The 18,973-nt window shown below is 43.0% G+C and overlaps 1 protein-coding gene across 2 annotated transcripts in view; it reads left to right on the top strand.

Annotated features, from left to right (window-relative positions):
* The first annotated feature begins 201 nt into the window (after nucleotides 1-201).
* CD99L2 (CD99 molecule like 2) overlaps nucleotides 202-18,973 on the top strand; it is a 56,147-nt gene continuing 37,375 nt past the window's right edge. For both annotated transcript variants that reach the window (XM_089536342.1, XM_089536340.1), the window contains exon 1: nucleotides 202-353. In XM_089536342.1, coding sequence (XP_089392468.1) covers nucleotides 305-353 — 49 coding nt within the window. In that variant the 5' untranslated portion in view covers nucleotides 202-304. The remainder of the gene's footprint in view (nucleotides 354-18,973) is intronic.

Below are 18,973 nucleotides of genomic sequence, written 5' to 3'. Positions count from 1 at the left end.
TGTTTGGGAGAAAGCCTTGGGGCTGAGGAGGGGGTCTCTGGAGGCCTCAGTCTCCCCAGATGGAAGCCCGCATAGAGAGTTGTTGTTGGAGCCCTTGTTGGGCTGAGCGAGGAAGGGTCTCCCACTGCCTCCATTTTGGGCCTGCCTAGGCCCTCCTCCTCCGGCTCCTCCCTCCGCGTGGCATCGCCTCCTCCTCCTCCTCCTCCTCCTCCTCCTCCTCGGTTCCCTTTTCGCGAGGACCGACGCCTCCGAAGGAGCCCCATTCCCCCTCATTCACTCAGAGCTCCCAGCCCCGAAGGAGACGATGAAGGCCCTCCTGCTCCTCCTCCTCTTGGCCCTCCTCAGCGGCCCAGGTAAGAGCCCCCCCGGCCCTCCTTCCCCCAGGAACCCCTCCTCCATCTCAGCCATGGACCCCCATTAACGCCCTCCATGCCGCAGGGCTCTTTAGGGCTTTTCTTTGGGGGACATTTGAGGCTGGCCTTGCCCTCCATCTGGGTCCGTTTTATAGTGCCAGACCCGTCCTCTTCCCCCCCCCCCCAGGAGGACCCCGTCCTCCATCTTAACCTGCCTTTTATGTCCCAAACGTCTTCCATTTTGAGCAGGACCCATATAAGGGCTTTTCTAAAATGGGGATGTCTGTCCTCCATTTGTGTCCATCTTGGGGTGCTTTGGCCTTAGGGCTGGCCAGACCCGTCCTCCATCTCGTCCTCCCTTCTCTCCATCTCCCAAACGTCCTCCATTTTGAGCAGCATCCAGAAGAATCCATTCTATGTTTTTTTAGGGCTTTTCCTTTAGGAATGTCCTCCATTTTAGCCTGGTATTGCCCTCCATTTGTGGCCATTCTGTAGCTGCCAGACCCGTCCTCCTTTTTCCCCCCAGGACCCCGTCCTCCATTTCAGCCCCCTTCCTATGTCCCAGATGTCCTCCATTCTCAGCAGCAGGACCAAGAAGCATGGATTCATCTTCATGTTGGATGCCTTTTTAGCTTTTATTTTAGGATGTCCTCCTCCTCCCCTTTTATTTTTCATGCAAGATCCTCCATTTTTGCCCTGGCATGTCCTCCATTTTGAGCTGCCTTGGCCTTTCTCTCCTTTCCCCCCCAATTTCAGTCTCTTTCTCTCCAGGAACAAATCTCCCAAACGTCCTCCATGTTAAAAGCAGGCAAAAGAAGCATGCATTGATCTTTATCTTCACTGTTTTTAGCATTTATTTTGGGATGTCTTCCCCCCTTTTCCCCCTCCCTGCAATGCCTCCATTTTGTGGTGCCTTGGCCTCAAGGGTGACCACAAGCCCTCCTTTTCCCGGACATGTCCTCCATTGCAACTTGCCTTGTCCAGGAGGAATGTCCAAAAGAACATTTTGGGCAGAACCAAGAAGCTATGCTTTTTAGTGCTTTTAGCTGTTATTTTGGAATGCCCTCCATTTTGGCCTCAGGGCTAGACTAGTGAACTAGAAGTCCTCCTTTTCCCGGACCTGCCCTCCACTCCAACCTGTCTGTCCAGGAGCAAATGTCCAAAGGGTCTTCCATTTTGAGCAGCAGGAATGGATATCTCTGTGAGTGCTTTGTAGCTTTCTTTTTGGCCCTGTCCTCCATTTTCCCCTGGAATAATGCACTCCATTTTAGGGTGCCTCGCCCTTCTTTGCAGTGAGGACCTTTGGCAACCCTTGCCCTTGGTGGCCCCTTTCCATCTTGGCACCCTTTGGTGCTCCGCGGCCCCATTTATCCCCCATAGATCTTGAGGAGAGAAAGGAGGCACCTGGACTCCATCCTCTCCATCATTGCGCAGGAGCCTCCCTTGCTTCAAGGATGCTACCAGGCCTCCTTTTGGGGAGAGAAAAGAAAGGCAGATGCAATGGGGAAAGGGGCCCTCAAAGCTGGACCTTTCCAGCCCCTTTGGATCCTTCTAGTGTTGGGCCTGAGAGGTCCCCCATCCTCGCCTTTTCTTTCTATTATGGCTTTTCCATCCAAAGGTGTAGACCAGGGTTGGGTGTGTGGACAAAGCCAAGCCCATCCCGCTTTGCCACCTTCCACACCTCTTTGCAGCGTCCTCCAAGCTGGGAACAAACATTTAAAAAGAGGGGAAGGTGTTGCATCCAAAAATGCATCCAAGTCCAGTGCAGAAATGTGTCAATTGCATCTGTGTGTGTGTGTGTGTGTGTATATATATATATATGTCTATATGTCTTTTGATTTTTCCTTGCTATTTCATCTTCATACCTGCAGGACTGCTCTGGTCCTTTCGTTCTCGGATGTGTTACCTTTTTAAACAAATAAAACAGGTCTCTTGGTGACAGCCCAGGTTAAGATAATGTATTGCTTTAGCAGCATTGTGGGGTTTTGGGGGGAAGGAAATCAGGTTTTTTGTCCCCCCAATATGAAATCCTCTTCCCCTGCTAGAGAACAATAGGAGAGATCTTCCGTAAAGCAGAGGTGGAAGGGTTTTGCCTCTCCCATTGAGAAAGCCTTGCTTTTTTGTTCTGCCTTAGGCTCCAAAAATATGCTCCACTGATTTAAATCTTCATTTTTCAACCGGAGGAGTGTTCAGTTCATGTCTCCATTGCTGACCTCCTTTCCCTTCCTTCGGAGGAGAGCCTCCTTTTCCCTTAAAAGCTCTTATTTCACATTTTGGCAAGCACATTTTATATTCCCGTACAAAGCCGGGAAGGTGGATGTATATAGACTTGCAAGCCTACCCACCCCACCTTTAAATAATAATGATGCATGTGAAGATAGACTTGTGTCTGTGCAATATAAATCTCCAATATCAGTGAATTTACAGAACGATAAAGATCTCTGGGATCTACAGTTTTATCAGATGCAGCCCATCCTCTTCCTGCTTATACCTATGTCTAGCACACATCAAGTCACTTTTCTTTGTCCACACAACGGTTCCAATTCTTGTGCACATATATCTAGGAATAAATAGGCATACTTGTGAGTAAACAGGGCATAGGGTTGCACCATAACTCAAGAGCGGAAAGAGCCAAGTCTCTTTTTGTGTCAGTGATGAAAAGAATGAAATTATTTGTAGAAATATGGCTTCTTTCTGCAGTAATAGATAAAAAGAGTTTGGCAGGAAGAATCATTGTTTGCTTAGAGAGAGGAAGCATTTGCTTAAAGGCAAGAAGTGCTTTAAGAAGATGCTCATGGCAAGTTCATTTATTTTCTACCATGCTTGTAGAATTATCAACCAGTATAAAGCACTTTACAATTCATAGCACATTTTGGCTCTAAATGGCCATGCACTTCAGAGGTGGACACCTGCAGCTGACCAGGGGCCAATTTTCAGCCTCTGGACCACCCTGCTGGAGTGTCAAAAAATGGGAGAGAAACCCTAAATCATATATGTCTGGAACTTGACTTTGCGTGATGAAACTTTAAATGTGCAAACTATGTAAACATTGAATTGTGTCTCCTGGATCAAAGGATAGTCTGGGGAATCTGGAGGGGCCAAGGGCCACAGAAACAGTCCTTGAGGGCCTCATGTAGTTCGAGGGGTGTATTTTCTTTGCCCACTGCTGCTGTAGGGCCTTTGAATGTTATTCATGGGGAAGCAGGCAGCAAAGTGATTTACATGTGTTTTTAAAACCCCACTTGAACATAATGCTCACTGTAAGGATGCATGGATTGTGTGCATTGTTCAAGAATGACACAGGACTGTAAGAGGAACCTTGTTGGATCACATTCATAGTCCATCTAACCTGCCATTGAGTTTCCAATAATAGTAGCCCAGCTCACCCCATTCCTACCGAGTTCTCTAAACTAATTCAGCCTACCATGCATTCCCTAAACACTAGCCCATTGCCCTCAGGTGTGTTGAAGTAGGTTTTTCCATCTTAAGTAAAACACACAGAGGTTGTATTAACAATAAATTGTCAAATACGTCTAAACTATCTAAACCGATTGTCAGCATCTTCTCTTGAATAGCAAAACTTGATAGATTAACTACTGTGTACTGTATATATACACAACTTGGCTTTGATATATGGTGCGTTGTGGGAAACACAACCCTATGAATGAGAAACATTCGAAAGCTGTTAATAAGAGAGACCTTGTGATCATGTCTTGTAAACTCAGCTATGGCGTGCTTGACTGAGTGGTTCCATCTCTTTCAACTCCCTTCAGTTTTACTGGGCAACTGTGCATTATATGAACTTGTGGTTCCTTTTTCCTGAACCCATTTCAGTGGTTAACCCCAAGTGCTGTCAGATGGAGATTTTTTCTCCTTTCTTCTCATGTTCTACACTGGCTTTGCTTAACCTTGTCCTCTTCAGATGTGTTAGGCTTACAGTTAGCACCATTCCCAGCAGGCATGGCAATTTGAGGGCACATCAGGTGGTCACTAGGTTGACAAGGGCTGTTATACACCATTCATAATTGTATAAATCTCTACCCATGTCCTCTTCAAATTAATCTGCTTTTCTATTTACTGTCTGCTAAGCCTCTCAGTGATGGGAAACTTCTGATCCTGGGGCCAAATCCTGTTCTCCTGATGTCTCACTCATGCTACTGTAATTTGGTGGTTTCCCTGTTTTTGGAGACAGTCTTTCTCCATCCTAAAAGATTGAAATCTCTCTCTTATGGCTTTTAACTATCAGCAGGTAGAGCTTTGTCAAATAAATCAATAAGCTAGTATTTTTGGTCTCACCCTTTTGCCTTTGTTTCCACTCAATGAGGAATATGGGCCATAAGAACTGATTTGATTTTGTATTTAGCCCTTGGAATGATGGAGGTTCTCTGCCTTTCTTTAAAGCAGGTATGGGAACTCTGCAGCACCACTAGATACATGTGTTCCATCAAGTTCTTATTGTAGCGCCTGGATCCCCACAGCCCCACCATTGTTGCCCAAAATAGATGATCTTGTCCAAAGTGGTTTCCAGGGTGTGTGTGATACTTCCATTTAATGCTGTTTTCTCTCTTCATTTTGTGCCCACCAGGATAACATTAAAAATAATAATAATAACCTAGGAATGATGTTTTCCCTAGTTTGGATAAAAGGGAAAGGTACTACCCTCTGGATATTTGGTCATTGCTCACCCTTCCTTGTTTTAGAGTTTCTTTATAGAAACACTCCCCTCAGCCATCCTGGCTGTTGCCTTAAAAAGATAAGAAAATGGGAAGATAAAAAGCTGCCTAACATTGATTCAGACCACTGATTGATTTAGCTCAGTATAGTTTATACCAGTGTTGCCCACCCTGGTTCCCTCCAGCTGTGCCAGTCTATGACTGCCACTTTGGTATTTGTAGTCTAACACATCTCTAGGGCATCTCTTTGGGGAAGGCACCGATTGGCATGTGAACATTCCCTTGGTTTCTGATAGGAGCATTTCCCAGCCTTTCCTGGTGAAGCTATGGACTGGGCTCAGGAGTTTTTGCTTGCAGTATATGTGCTCTTTTCACTGAGCTGGGATCTCTCCTTTAAGACCTCTCACATCTACACAGCAGGTATCTCCAACCTCTATAGCAGTCCTGCAGGGCATGGTTGCTTGAGAGATAAGGAAGGAAAAGGTCTTGATGGACTTCGCAGCTGACTAATGCCTTCAGCATCCAGTTCATTGCACAGCCTTCACAGATTGATTCAACCTTCAAAGCTTGGGGAGAGTGTTGAAGATTACTCAGGCTAATGTTTTACAAGGGCCATGTCTGTGGAACATGTGAGATATCTGGTGGCTGCTAATATGCAGTTGGACTGAATTCAAGGTGCTGGTGATAACATATAGAGCCTGAAATGCTTTTGGACTTTGTAGAAACATCTTTCTTTATATGTGCTTGCTCAGGTATTGAAGTTGGCCAGAAGGGCCTTTCTCTTTGCCCCACCAGTGGGGACAATATGTTTTGTGAGGACATGGGGAACGGCCTTCTCTGTTGTGGCACATTGGTTACGGAATGCCTTCCTATTAGAGACACCATTGGTGCTGGCATTGGCTTTATTTTGGCACTGACTTAAAGCGTGGTATGTTAAAGTCTTTGGTATCTGGTGACTTGATCTGATTTGTAAATATATGTAGTTTTAATTGTTTTAATTTGCTAAGCAGTTAATATATTAGGACTGTTGCCTAACTTGTACAGTTTCACATTTTAAACTCTGTCAAATTGTTCAGAAGGATTTTATTGCATGTTGCCCTGACATCTTGGGATATAGGGCAGGATATAACTACTTGGAAAGCCAGTGTGGTGTAGTGGTTTGAGTGTTGGACTAGGAGACATGGGTTCAAATCCCCACTTAGCCATGGAAACCCACTGGGCAAGTCCCAGTCTCTCACCCTCTGAAAAAATCTTGCCAAGACCTGAAAACACAGAACAATGGTTACATATTTTAATAAATTAAGAATATAAATAAACAACAAAATAATCCAGCACTAGCACTTATAAATTTTACTTTTTGGACTGCAACTCCCAGGATCCCCCAGTTAGTGAGAATATGGGCTGTGAGGTTCTGGTCCGAAAAGTAACATTTCCAAGCTATGTCCATTACATCTGAAGGGTGCCAGATTGGAAAATACAAGTGTAGAAGAATGAACATTAACAATCTTTAGTGAAGGCTGCAGAAGAGCATCTAATAGTAATAATAATAATAATAATAATAATAATAATAATTATCTTACTCAAGGATCAAGGTAGGGGACAACAACAATTAATAAACAACAACAGTTAAAATACTTGTTAAAATATACATTAATTTAAAAAGACAAATAAAATGTACACATATTAAAACAATTCACATCTAGATTCAGCATTTAAAATACACACTTCAAAAATCATCAGGATAAGCCTTTTATACATTGTTTAATTGTATAAGATTGTGTCTTGTACACTGTATAACCCTGTATAATTTATGCCTTGTATCTGTTTGGGTTGCCTGTTTGTTTGACCTCTTAATAATGGACATCACTTCCTTTCTTAATTAGAACTTTGCTACATTACTTCTAAACACATGAGAGTTTCTAGAAATAAGAGCCAAATATTATGCTGGTCATTGCCTCTATGTCCTTTTGTTTTTTCATTGCATAGCATAATCACCTAACCTAGTCTGTCTTTAAAAGTAAAACACCATGATATTTTATTTTTGCCCCCCAAAAATAAATAAAATAGAAATTTGTTTCAACATAGACACCAAAAAGCCATGGGAAATCTCAGTGGAGACACACTGTAATAAAAGAAAACTCATGAAGTGAATAACAATGGGGAAAACAGTTAGGTTAATAGAAAAGGAATTTAATTCTTTATTTCCCAAATTTCTGCCCTGCCTCGCCACTTCCAAAAGTACTTTGAGTGAGTGGCTAACAATAAAGATTAAGATAAAATGCAAAATTATAAATAAATCATAATGACATTTCAATTAAACCACATTAATTGTTTCTTTAATGGCACATCAGTAAGCAGAATGGGAAAGTGTGTGTGTGTGTCGGTAAATGGTTCTTGGGTTCTTTTGGGCAGGGAATGAAAAATTATGTGAGTGTATTAAATAGACAATACCAGTGTTTTCCCTAGCTCAATTCTATCTGTATAACTGGCAATGGTAAACCTCTTTTGTACAAATCATGCCAAGAAAATGCCATGATAGGTTTGCCTTATGGTTGCCATAGATCATTGGAAATGACTTCAAGGCACACAACAACAACCTTACAAAAGCTCTCTGTCCATCCAAGAACCCCAAGGAAAGCTGTATTGTATAAGCCATATGATTTACAAGCTTATGTGTACAAATGGTGCTTTGAAATTCTCCATCCCATTTGTGGGCAGAGAAAACATTATGCCACATTTCTTCCAAAGAAGGAGATACATTCAGTGGTTTATGGGGAGAGAATGTTCACCATTAGAGAGATCCTCCAAATTCACAAAATAACATGTATGCCGCTATCTCTCTAATTGCCTGGAAGCATTTCTGATTTCACCAAAGTCACATAGGTGACTTGCCAGGCTTGGAAGCAAAGAAAATTATATACATCAGGGTTGGGAGACCTTTCATCTTTTAGTTGCTGAAAAACTATTATTCCCATCTAGACTATCTGGGAGTGATGTGAACTGGAGTCCAACAACATCTGTAAGGTTACAAGTTGTCCAGCACAGCTCTAGATAAAGGAGACAGTATAGTCAGAGTGAAACTTCCAGATCTGTGTTTTGTTGGTGGGGCATGCTAACATTTGGTTTTGAAAATAGCCTGCTGAGCTAGGGATGGCTTACATTTTTGACTACTCTCGCTTTTTCCTATGCTTTCCTGAAAGCAGAAGTCAAATGAACCTAGTTTTATTCTTCTGCAGCACAGAACCATGTGATAGCTGGTTGGTACAGTACATCATCATAATAGCACCCCCATTCAGTTGTTCTTTCCCCCATTTGCCCTTAGAGTTCAATGGTGGGACAACTGGGACAAATTCATTGGCCGTATCCCACTGTGGCATCCTCATCGCTGGTGTCATTATGATCACTGGTGTTTACCTCCTTTTATTTGTAGAAGAGTATATAACTTCCATTTCTTGGCCTTGCACCAGACCTTCTATGGCCAAACAGGGATTCAAACTCTGGTCTCCAGAGTACTGCTTCATTTATTTACTAGGATATTTTCTCATTATTGCCCTAGTTGATACTGATTGTTTCACATATGATTTAAACTAAACAAAACTGGCAGAACCTACAATCCATTAAAAAAAACCTGCAACCAAGTTCCATGCAGAATGGACCAAAATCAGAAATTTTCTGAGAAAAGCTGAAGATTTCTTATTAGTTAGAAATGTTCTTTAACTGCCGTGGCTGCATCCTATGGTATCCTGGGATCCTCCTATTGCGAGGCATCAGCACTCTTTGGCAAAGGAAGCTAAAGACCTTGTAAAACTACAAACCCCCAGATTCTATAGGATGCAGCACTTAAACTGGTGTCAGATTGCGTTATTTCTACAGTATAGGTGCACACTTAATAAGACAGACAGACAGACAGACACTTTTCAGCAGTGGTCCCCCTTTAAGGGATTTTGGACTTCAGCTCCCAGAAGCCTCAGCCATATTGGCCAATAGTCTGGGATTCTGGGAGCAGAAGTCCAAAATCTCTTAAAGAGTACAGTTTGGGGGGCACTGCTGTAAAGTGTGGGTATATTATTTGTATGTATCCTACTTTGCTTCTAGTGAACTTAAGGCAGGTCTATGGTTTTCTCTCCTGCAAATATCTACCTGTGAAGTAGGTTAACTGTTAGGCTGAGAGAGGGTGACCAGCTGAAAGGTACTGTGTGACTTCCATCACTTAGAGTCCCAGCCTAGCACTCTAACCACTACACTGTCCCAAAGAAGGTGGAAAAGAGGAGGAAGTGTTTGAAACAGTAAGCCTACTGTACTTCTGTTGGTTTTCTGTGCTATGTAGAATCACAAAATATCAGGAGGGTGAAGGATTGTGGGACCAGGGACAGGGAGATGAAGGAAGGGGCAGGTTTTGATTTGAGCCTTCATTTCCACCAGCCGTCTAGTCCTCTCCCTCCCTGTCACAGCAGCAGTGGCAGCATGTGTCTTGATCTGAAGGTTATTCAGCCTCAGTGCAGGGCAAAAGGGTAAGTTGTTGTTTTCACTGGTTAAGGCTTAAGGCAATCAAATCCCCCACCATTCACATCAAGGGCCAATCTGTTTATTACTGCACAGTGGAGACATTGGATAGGTTTCAAGCCACACTGCTCATCTGGACATCCGTCTTGTGTATTTATATCTATATGTGGGTGTTGCGTCTCAGGGTGCTGGCCTGTGTGTTCCAAGGAGACAGTATCTGAGGTGTTATATTTATAGCACACTTCCCTTCTGCTATGTGAGGGAGAAGCAACCTTCTCAGAATCAGGAGCCAAGTGAGGAATCTTAAATGGTGCAGTAGACTTGGTTTGCAAGACTAGGACACAAAAGATATGGAGAGCAATTAGCAAATGGGTCAGGTAAGGCTGCATACTATCACCCTAGCTATACAACCTGTATCCAGAAAATATTGTATGCAGAACAGGTTTAGACTCAGAGGAAGGAGGAATGAATATCAGAGGAAGGAACATTTACAACCTAAGATAGACAACACAATACTATTAGAAGAAACCAACAAAGACCTGGAACAATTACTGAAGAAGGTCAAGGTATGCTTAATGCTGAACATTAAGAACAGAAAAATAATGAGCATGGAAGCTCTACAAGAAGTCTTCCTAGATAATGAGGAAATTGAAATAGTCAAGGAAATCTCATATCATGGGACAAATAGTGATCAAAATGGAGACTGCAGTGAAGAAATTAGAAGAAGAATAGAATTGAGAATGACTGCTATGAAAGAACGGGATCCTAATGTGTTAAGATATAATTCTGAACACCAAAGTGAGGATCATTCAAGCCATTGTATTTCCCATCACCATGTATGGATGTGAGAGCTGGATACTGAAGAAAGCTGATAGAAAGAGAATTAACTTATTTGAGACATAGTGCTAAAAAAGAGTGCTGAGGATACTGTGGACAGCCAAAAAGACACATAAATGAGTCCAGATCAAGCCTGAAATCTTCCTGAAATTCAAGATGACAAACCTGAATCTCTAGGAATCATGAAAATGCATGATTCACTAGAAAAGACATAATGCTAGCATGTTGGAGGGCAATATAATGTATAGGAATACTGCATACCTAGATGGATAGACTCCATCAAGGAGTTCATAGCCCTGATCCTGTAGGACCAGTACAGAGCAGTTTAAGACAGAGGGCTTGGAGCTGTCTCACTCATGGAGTCACCATGAGCTGAGGTTGACTTGAAGGCAGTTAACAACAATATATGATCCTTTCCCCAGTTTTTATCCTCACAATGAATCTGTGGGGCATGTCATGCTAAGTGGAAGTGACTTTCACAAGATCACACCCAGTGAGCTTTATGAGCTTTATGGATATAATACGGAGAGACATTTCTGGCTCATATGGACTCTCGGATCCCAAAAGAAAGATTCATTTCGGCCTATAGCTACATGCCTGTGGGCAGTGGTAAATCAAAGTGAAGCGTTCTGCTTGGTACTGTCTACTGACCAGAACAAAAGCGATCTAGTTCTTGTGCCTTTTAACACAAACTTAGATGGGCAAATATTAGTGTGTGTGTACATATATACATCCAAAAAACAAACCTTGATTTTGCTATTTTATGTAAGGGACTACATTTTACTATGGTACTGTATTTAATGGGACTTGAGCACCTACAGATCTTGGTTTCCATGGGGGAACCTGGAATCAAACCCCAGTAGATAGCAAGGGCTCACTGTATATTCATATTTTAACATTTTATAAGGAAATAGCACCACTCAAATTAGAACAGTTTTATTTAAGTAAATTGGATATTTAATGGATATGTAAGTTTCGACAAATGCATGTGTAAATTTTACACATAAAGTTTGTGAAGAGGAGGAGGGATCAGAGCCTCCAAGTCTCACACTCTTCTTGAGCAACTCTCACACACACCCCGAGGGTCCTTCCTTCCTCATCTGAAAACTACTGTTATAAAGTGAATTGTGCAGTTCCAGAGGGGTTGTGATAGTCCCAGAAACAGCACTCATATTGCACAGCAATCATGCTTTTGAGCCACTGTACTGTTTTTGTATAATTTGCTTGCTTGCTTGTTGATATTTCCTTGCCCCTCCCTCCATCCTCCCATTTCCAATTAGCATTTTCCACTGGTTGAAGGGACTGCTGGGGCTGCTCCCATACATCTGTTGGGAAACCCAATGAGAAGGACGTTGTCCCTCAAAGACCTCTCTCTGAATTTTCCAAATCCATTTTCCATGCAACTTGGCAATCTTTTGAGCATCAGGAAAGCAACAGTGAGTGCAGATTAGCAATTGGGTTGGGACTCAGTTTGGTTGGATCCAAAACATCCATGGGAATGAGTGGCTGCCTGACTTGTGTCTGTTGCTCCTACCCTCCAGATCAGCTATTTCTGACAGCTGAGATGGTTTTTTGACCTCTGTCAGCTTTAATGCCACTAGTCTACACACAGTGAAGCAGAGTTGGCAATTGAATCCAGTGGTCCCACTGCGTAGCCGTAATTAGTTGTCTAAAGTCTCATAAGCGCACAGCCTTCGTGTTGTTAACATTCTCCAGGGGGTTCCTGAACAGAATGACAGATATAGTTTATTTTCCCACCCATACTAGAAGTGAAACATTTATTTTTTGCATGTTCTTGGTAAATGTGCTTGTTTGCCAATTTTTCACTTTTAACACAAAGACTTGCTTCCCGTTTTTTGAAGACCTTTACAAGTGGATTTCTCTTCTGTTCCTTTGGAGATAGGCAATGGAAGATTTGGAAGAGGGGAAAAAAGACCCCCTGCAACTTGTACCTTCACTTATAGTTAATAGCATGTAACATTGCTGAAATGAATAATAATCCTTAGCAGCTACTAAACACTTCTAGTATGGCTGCATGAGTCAGAAAACTATTAATATAGAATTTTTAGTTGATTAATCACCTGTCTTTCAACTTTAGTTAAGGGACTGATTACAGTAAAATAGATTGGCATGTTCTCAAAACTTCAATATTGTTGCCTTTCTGATACATATTGAAGGATGCATAAGATAATTTAACAGTTTAGCAGGAAAAATATACCCTGCCTTGTTAGAAGGCTGTTTTCCAATACATTTCTTCTGTTTTTCTTCCTACAGATGCAAATTTGAACTGTAATAGCCTTTAATTGTTGTTGTGTGCCTTCAACTTGTTTCTGACTTATGGCGACCCTAAAGAGGAACCTATCATAAGGTATCCTAAAGATGAGAAATATCTAATAAAAAAGCCCATATATATATATATATATATATATATATAGAGAGAGAGAGAGAGAGAGAGAGAGAGATACAGTGGGGCAAAAAAGTATTTAGTCAGCCACCAATTGTGCAAGTCCTCCCACTTAAAAAGATGAGAGAGGCCTGTAATTGACATCATAGGTAGACCTCAACTATGAGAGACAAAATCTTTTTAAGTGGGAGAACTTGCACAATTGGTGGCTGACTAAATACTTTTTTGCCCCACTAAATAGATAGATAATTTCAGATACTTGACATAGGTAAGAGACCTTCCTGCACAGTTGTATTGTTAGTTTCAGAGAGAATGATAGGCACTTGTAGCTTGTGTTCTCCCCACATTTGCAAACCACCGCCACCACCTTGTCTCCAAGGAGGATGACAAACCTCTGGTGACTTTGTGCCCTGCCTTGCTGAATCCACCCAGTTTGAACTGCAGCTTCCAGTCCATACAGCTTTGCAAAGAAAAAGGAAAAAAAAAAAAAACAAGCTGCTTCTGCACCCATGAATTACTGAGGAGCAGCTGCTGCTGTGTCCCCAGCCTTGGCAAAGGAGCATTATGCAAAGCTGCAAGACTCTTTAAAAAGGACTTCTTTTTTAACTTGCCAATGAGATGGCCAGGCCTGCCACCACTTCCTTTGTGACTGATTGCTCTGTCTGGACAGAGGAGACTGCTTGTTGAGTGCTGCAAGGAGGAGCTTGCCTGTTACAAAGAAGTGATGCTTAGCCAAAGCACTTTGAAGCTGTCTGGGTCCCAGTTCCCCACCTTCCTTTTCTACTGTCTTTGCAGACCAGATGGAATAGTGGCAGAATGTGGAAAGGAAAGAGCGTTCTACATTTATGCATATACCCTGCCTTCTTAGAAGGCCCCTTAAAAAAGTGCAGAGACTGCTCCATTATTTCATGCCATACATTAGATTAGAGCATAGGAGCGGAGGCAAATTAGAGATCTGTTTGTATCCTATAACAGTAAAGATGCCATATGATCTTTAAAAAAGGAGTTGGACATTTACTATGATTCCTCTATAAAGTGGAGAAGACTCTCTTTGAATGAAAATAGTGTTGAACGTCTCAAAATATTTGTTACTTGCCATCAAGTTATCTTTAATTTATGCTGTCCCTAAGAGTGAGAGACTTCGCAAGACATCAGTTGCCCTGCTCAGGTCATTGGAGGCTTCCTTAATTTAGTAGTCCACTTTTACCTACATTATTGTCTTTTCCAATGAGGCACCTCATCTCATAATATGTCCAAAGTATGACAAGCCTTGCTTTAGTCACCTTTGCTTCTATCGAGATTTCAGGTTTGATCTGCTCTAAGGCCCATTCATTTCTCTTTTTAGTGGTCTATGGTATCCGTAGAACTCTTCTCTAGCACCACATTTCAAATTATTCCGGAGATACGCTTTGTCCAACATGGAAACATGTTTCTAGCATATAAGACTGATAAGAAGCTCAAGTCTTGGAAGATAGAATAAGAATTTTAGTAGTTTGAGTCCCCACCCAAACTATGGGCTGAAATTGACAGCCAGAAGGGCGGCTTGAAGCCGCCCCTTCCAATGGCAGATTGGTGCATTTTCATAGACTGTACACCATAGGTACAAGTCAACAATCTTCAACCCCTACAGCGCTTTGGTAACTTATCAAAAACAGCATCCTGCAGTCTGCGGAAGAATCCTTAGGGTTCTCCCTCAAGAAAAACCAAGACTGGTTTGATGAAAACAACCAAGAGATCCAGGAGCTGTTGCCAAAGAAGAGAACTGCTCACCAGGCACACCTCGCCCAGCCATCTTGCCATGTAAAAAAAGCAGTCTTTCACCTCGCATGTAGTCAACTCCAACAAAAACTCCGAGATATTCAGAACAAGTGGTGGATCAATTTAGCAGAAAACACACAACGTTGTGCAGATTTGGGTGATCCCAGAGGATTTTACGAAGCTCTTAAAGCAGTGTTTGGACCTACTTATCAGATCCAAAGCTCCTTATACAGTACAGATGGTCAAGCACTAATTATAGATAAAGCGTCCATTTTGAACCGATGGGCTGAACGCTTTCAAAGTCTCTTCAGTGCCAACCGAGTAGCCCAAGGCTCAGCTATCCAACATATGACACAGCAACCGATGAAAAAGGAATTGGACATAGGTCCCACTTTGGAAGAGACCCTTAAGGCCATATAGCAGATGAAAAGCGGCAAGGCTGCCGGAATTGATGGAATTCCACCTGAAGCTTGGAAACAGGGAGGTCATGTACTCCATGCTAAACTCCATGAGCTCCTTGTGAGTTGCTGGGAAAACGGTGAACTGCCGTCAGATCTTCGAGATGCAGTCATCATCACCCTGTATAAGAAAAAAGGAGCAAAATCCAATTGCTCAAACTATTGAGGTATAACACTGCTCTCCATTGCTGGAAAAATCCTTGCAAGGATACTGCTGAACAGATTAGTTCCTGCCATTGCAGAAGAACTTCTTCCTGAAAGCCAATGCGGCTTTAGAGCTAATAGGAGCACTATAGATATGGTATTTGCCCTTAGACAACTGCAAGAGAAATTTAGATAGCAGAATAAAGGACTCTATGTAACATTTGTCGACTTCACCAAAGCCTTCGACACTGTGAGTAGAAAAGGTCTGTGGCAGATCCTGGAACGACTAGGATGCCCCCCCAAATTCCTCAAAATGATTATCTTGCTACATGTAGGCCAGCAAGGTCAAGTCAGATATGGCGACGCTCTCTCGGAGCCCTTTCTAATAACTAATGGTGTGAAACAAGGTTGTGTTCTCACTCCAACTCTATTTACAATCTTCTTCAGCATGATGCTCCAAAGGGCTACGGCAGATCTCAAAGAAGACGGCATTTATATACGCTACCGTACTGATGGTAGCTTGTTTAACTTAAGCCACCTGAGGGCCTGCACTAAGACTCTAAACTATCTAGTCCGTGAGCTGCTTTTTGCTGATGATGCTGCCCTCGTTGCCCATACGGAAGCAGCTCTGCAGCGCCTAACATCCTGCTTTGCAACAGCTGCAGAGCTCTTTGGGCTGGAAGTCAGTCTGAAGAAAATGGAAGTTCTCTATCAGTTGGCCCCACAGGAAGAACACTACCATCCGCACATCACTGTAGGCACGTCTGTGCTTAAGTCCGTCCAGCAGTTCACCTACCTGGGAAGCATCATCTCCTCAGGCACCAAGATTGATAAAGAGATCGATCACAGACTAGCAAAGGCATATAGTGCATTTGGAAGGCTTCACAAAAAAGTCTGGATTAACAAACACTTGAGGCGAAGCACAAAATCAGTGTGTATAGAGCCATTGTACTGTCTATTCTCCTTTATGGGTCTGAAACATGGGTCACCTATCGCCAACACCTACGACTCCTTGAACGCTTTCATCAGCGCTGTTTACGCACAATTCTAAATACACAGTTGACTGAGTATGTGACAAATATTGCTGTCCTTGAGCAAGCAGGGATCACCAGCATTGAGGCCATGCTATTGAGGACGGAGCTGCGCTAGGCAGGACACGTTTCTAGGATGGAGGACCATCGCCTCCCAAAAATAGTATTCTACGGTGAACTCGCCACGGGTCAGTGTAAGAGGGGTGCTCCAAAGAAGAAATACAAAGACTCTCTGAAACAACATCTCAGGCTTGGCCAAACTGATCACCAACAATTGGTTTTGCAATGGGAAACATGGAGACGCACTATCCACAATGCTGCAGCCTTTTTTGAAAGCTCACGGCGAACAACTCTCGAAGAGAAACGACAGCGTAGAAAGAAATACAACCCAGAAACATCACCCAAGGAGACATTCTGCTGTGCTTTCTGCAACTGGACTTGTTTATCTTGGATTGGCCTTTTTAGTCATCAGTGCGCTTGTAGAAAGCGTGGGATGAGTCCTTCCTGAATCTTCATTCGCAAAGAAAAGCCAGAGAGAGAGAGAGACACCATAGGCAAGTTTATTTAATTCATTGTATGTACAGTGCTATGTAAATTTACAGCACTTTATACATAAAGATTAATAATAATAATAATTGAAGCTGCCTGAAAAAGGAGTGGCAAAAAGCTGGCTTTGCAGCTACACTGCCCCCAGAAGCCAGCTTCATGGCACTCTGGCAGCGTGTGTGTGTATAAACGCCACACTGCCAGAGTGTCATGAAACCGCCCCTGTGTAAACAGCTGGGTGGCTTCTGGGTGACTTAGGAGTGTGTGGCACGTAAATGCTGTGCTCCCAAGCCACCTGAAAGATGGCGCAAAAAGGCCGTCTGTTTCAGCCCTAAGTCTAGCAACAGTTTTGGAAAAATAAGAGATCTTTCAGAGTAATAAGAAAAAATAAGAAAAATAAGGGCAAGTTGTGAAAGCACATGATATAGAAAGGTAAAGAAGCTAGGAGAGAGAGAATTTGGAATAGTCCCTCCATTGGCAAATAAAAATGTATGGTGTTTATATTTCTGGCCTTTGAAAATTGTGAAGGAAAGCATCTGGAAGCCTCAGATGATGGCAGAGGTGGGGGAGGAGGTAACATTCACACCTTTCCCCCCACCTCCCTATCCGCATGCCCGCCCCTGAATTTTGGAGATGGCAAAGAAAAAGGCAGGTTATTTGCCTTAACACAAGATTGCAAGGGTGGGGAATGCCATGTTTACAAGGTTATGGCCTAAATCAGGAGAGAATTTTGCAGCCTTGCAATTGCTGTCCTCCACCCAATGCAAAATGTTAGAGACAATAAAGTCCAGATTAGTCTGGAGAAAAGTCTAGCAGAGTGGGGTGGAGTTTATCAGAGGGAGTGGGTGGTATTGGAGAGCTTGCTCAAGAAAGGGGAGTCCTTGGAAGTCTGGGCTGGGACGATTTGCCAGAAAGCCAGGAAAACGAAGATGGGTGCTGGAAGAAGCAGTTCAGGAGTAATACCTGTCAGCAGCAGCGCTATCAGAGGTACAGTTTGGGAAAAGGCACTGGATAGGGAACCCCAGAGCTGGACTTAGTGACATGAGCTGGAAAGGAATTGAGATTCTTGGTTTCTCAATGCATCCACTCTGCATATTGTGAAATGTCATTTTGCTGCAGTATTAACATTTCTGTTAGCCTCATCATTCCACCAACTACAGTTCCCAGGGTTTCTGTATCCTATTGAGTATTGGTGCTCTGTACTGATGGTATAGTTGTGTTAATGTGTGCTTGCACACTCAGTTTGCACATCTGTACAAAGGAATGGCACTGAGGGAACCGTGCAAGCTTGAAAGCGGGGAGCTGGAAGTTCCACAAAATCTTGGCCAGTGGCTTACCTGCCCGCCACTGCTCTTCTCCTGGTCCCTGCACCTGTTTGCAGTCCACATTCGCAGGGAATTCTCCAGAGTTTCCACCCTGGTTTGAAGCAAACAGAGACTCTTTTTACTGTGGAGAAACCCTGGAGTGCAGGTTGGACCCATGTTTCACCTGTTTTGTCCCCATATGACATTGAAACAGGTCAGCATGGGAACGTAGTGAGAACGTTTCTTTTCCTCTGTATGGACACCATCTAAGAGATGTGCCTTCCCTAAAGAATTCAGACAGACTCATAGGGGAGAGTATGGTATTTCAGATAGTGTGAACTAGAGCTGTATAGAGCTTTATAGGTCATAAGCAGCACCTTGAATTGTGCCTGGAAATGGATGGGCAGTGAGTGAAGCCCATGTAACAAAGGAGTCATCCTTGTAACCGACCACAGTTAACAACCTGGCTGCAGTTGTTTGGTCCAACTAAGTTTCCCAACACTCTTCAAAGCAGGACCACATAGAGCATGTTGTGTGTGTGTTTATAGCAGTGTTTGCCTTCAAGTTATCGCCAACTTATGGTGACCCTAAGGCAAGTACAGGGACTACACTCTCCTTTCCACTTTCCAGAGTACGACCTCCAATGAGGTCCTACTCTGTTTCCATCCCAAATCTGTTTCCATCCCATAACTAAACCTGAGCCAGATTGAAGTGGGTTTAGATAATCTGTCTCATTTAAGAGTCCCTGTACCTTGGAGGCCACAACACATTTCAGTATCTTGTCCAGAAATGCAATATTGGAGACTGTGGCTGATAATAATCCAATACAGTGGGATTCGGCGATGCTTTTTTTCAATAAGGGTCTTACTATTACAGCTGCCTCCTTGAGGCAGATTGGAACCATGCCTTGCTTGGAAAGAGGCATTAGTCATTCCCATTACCTGAGCAACCAGTGCCTCTCT

Source organism: Sceloporus occidentalis, unplaced genomic scaffold, assembly GCF_023333645.1.
Source record: "Sceloporus occidentalis isolate IW3139 unplaced genomic scaffold, rSceOcc1.0.p SCAF_8, whole genome shotgun sequence".
Lineage (NCBI taxonomy): Eukaryota > Metazoa > Chordata > Lepidosauria > Squamata > Phrynosomatidae > Sceloporus > Sceloporus occidentalis.
Note: the sequence above shows the minus strand (reverse complement) of the source record. Positions and strands in the feature narration are given on the sequence as shown.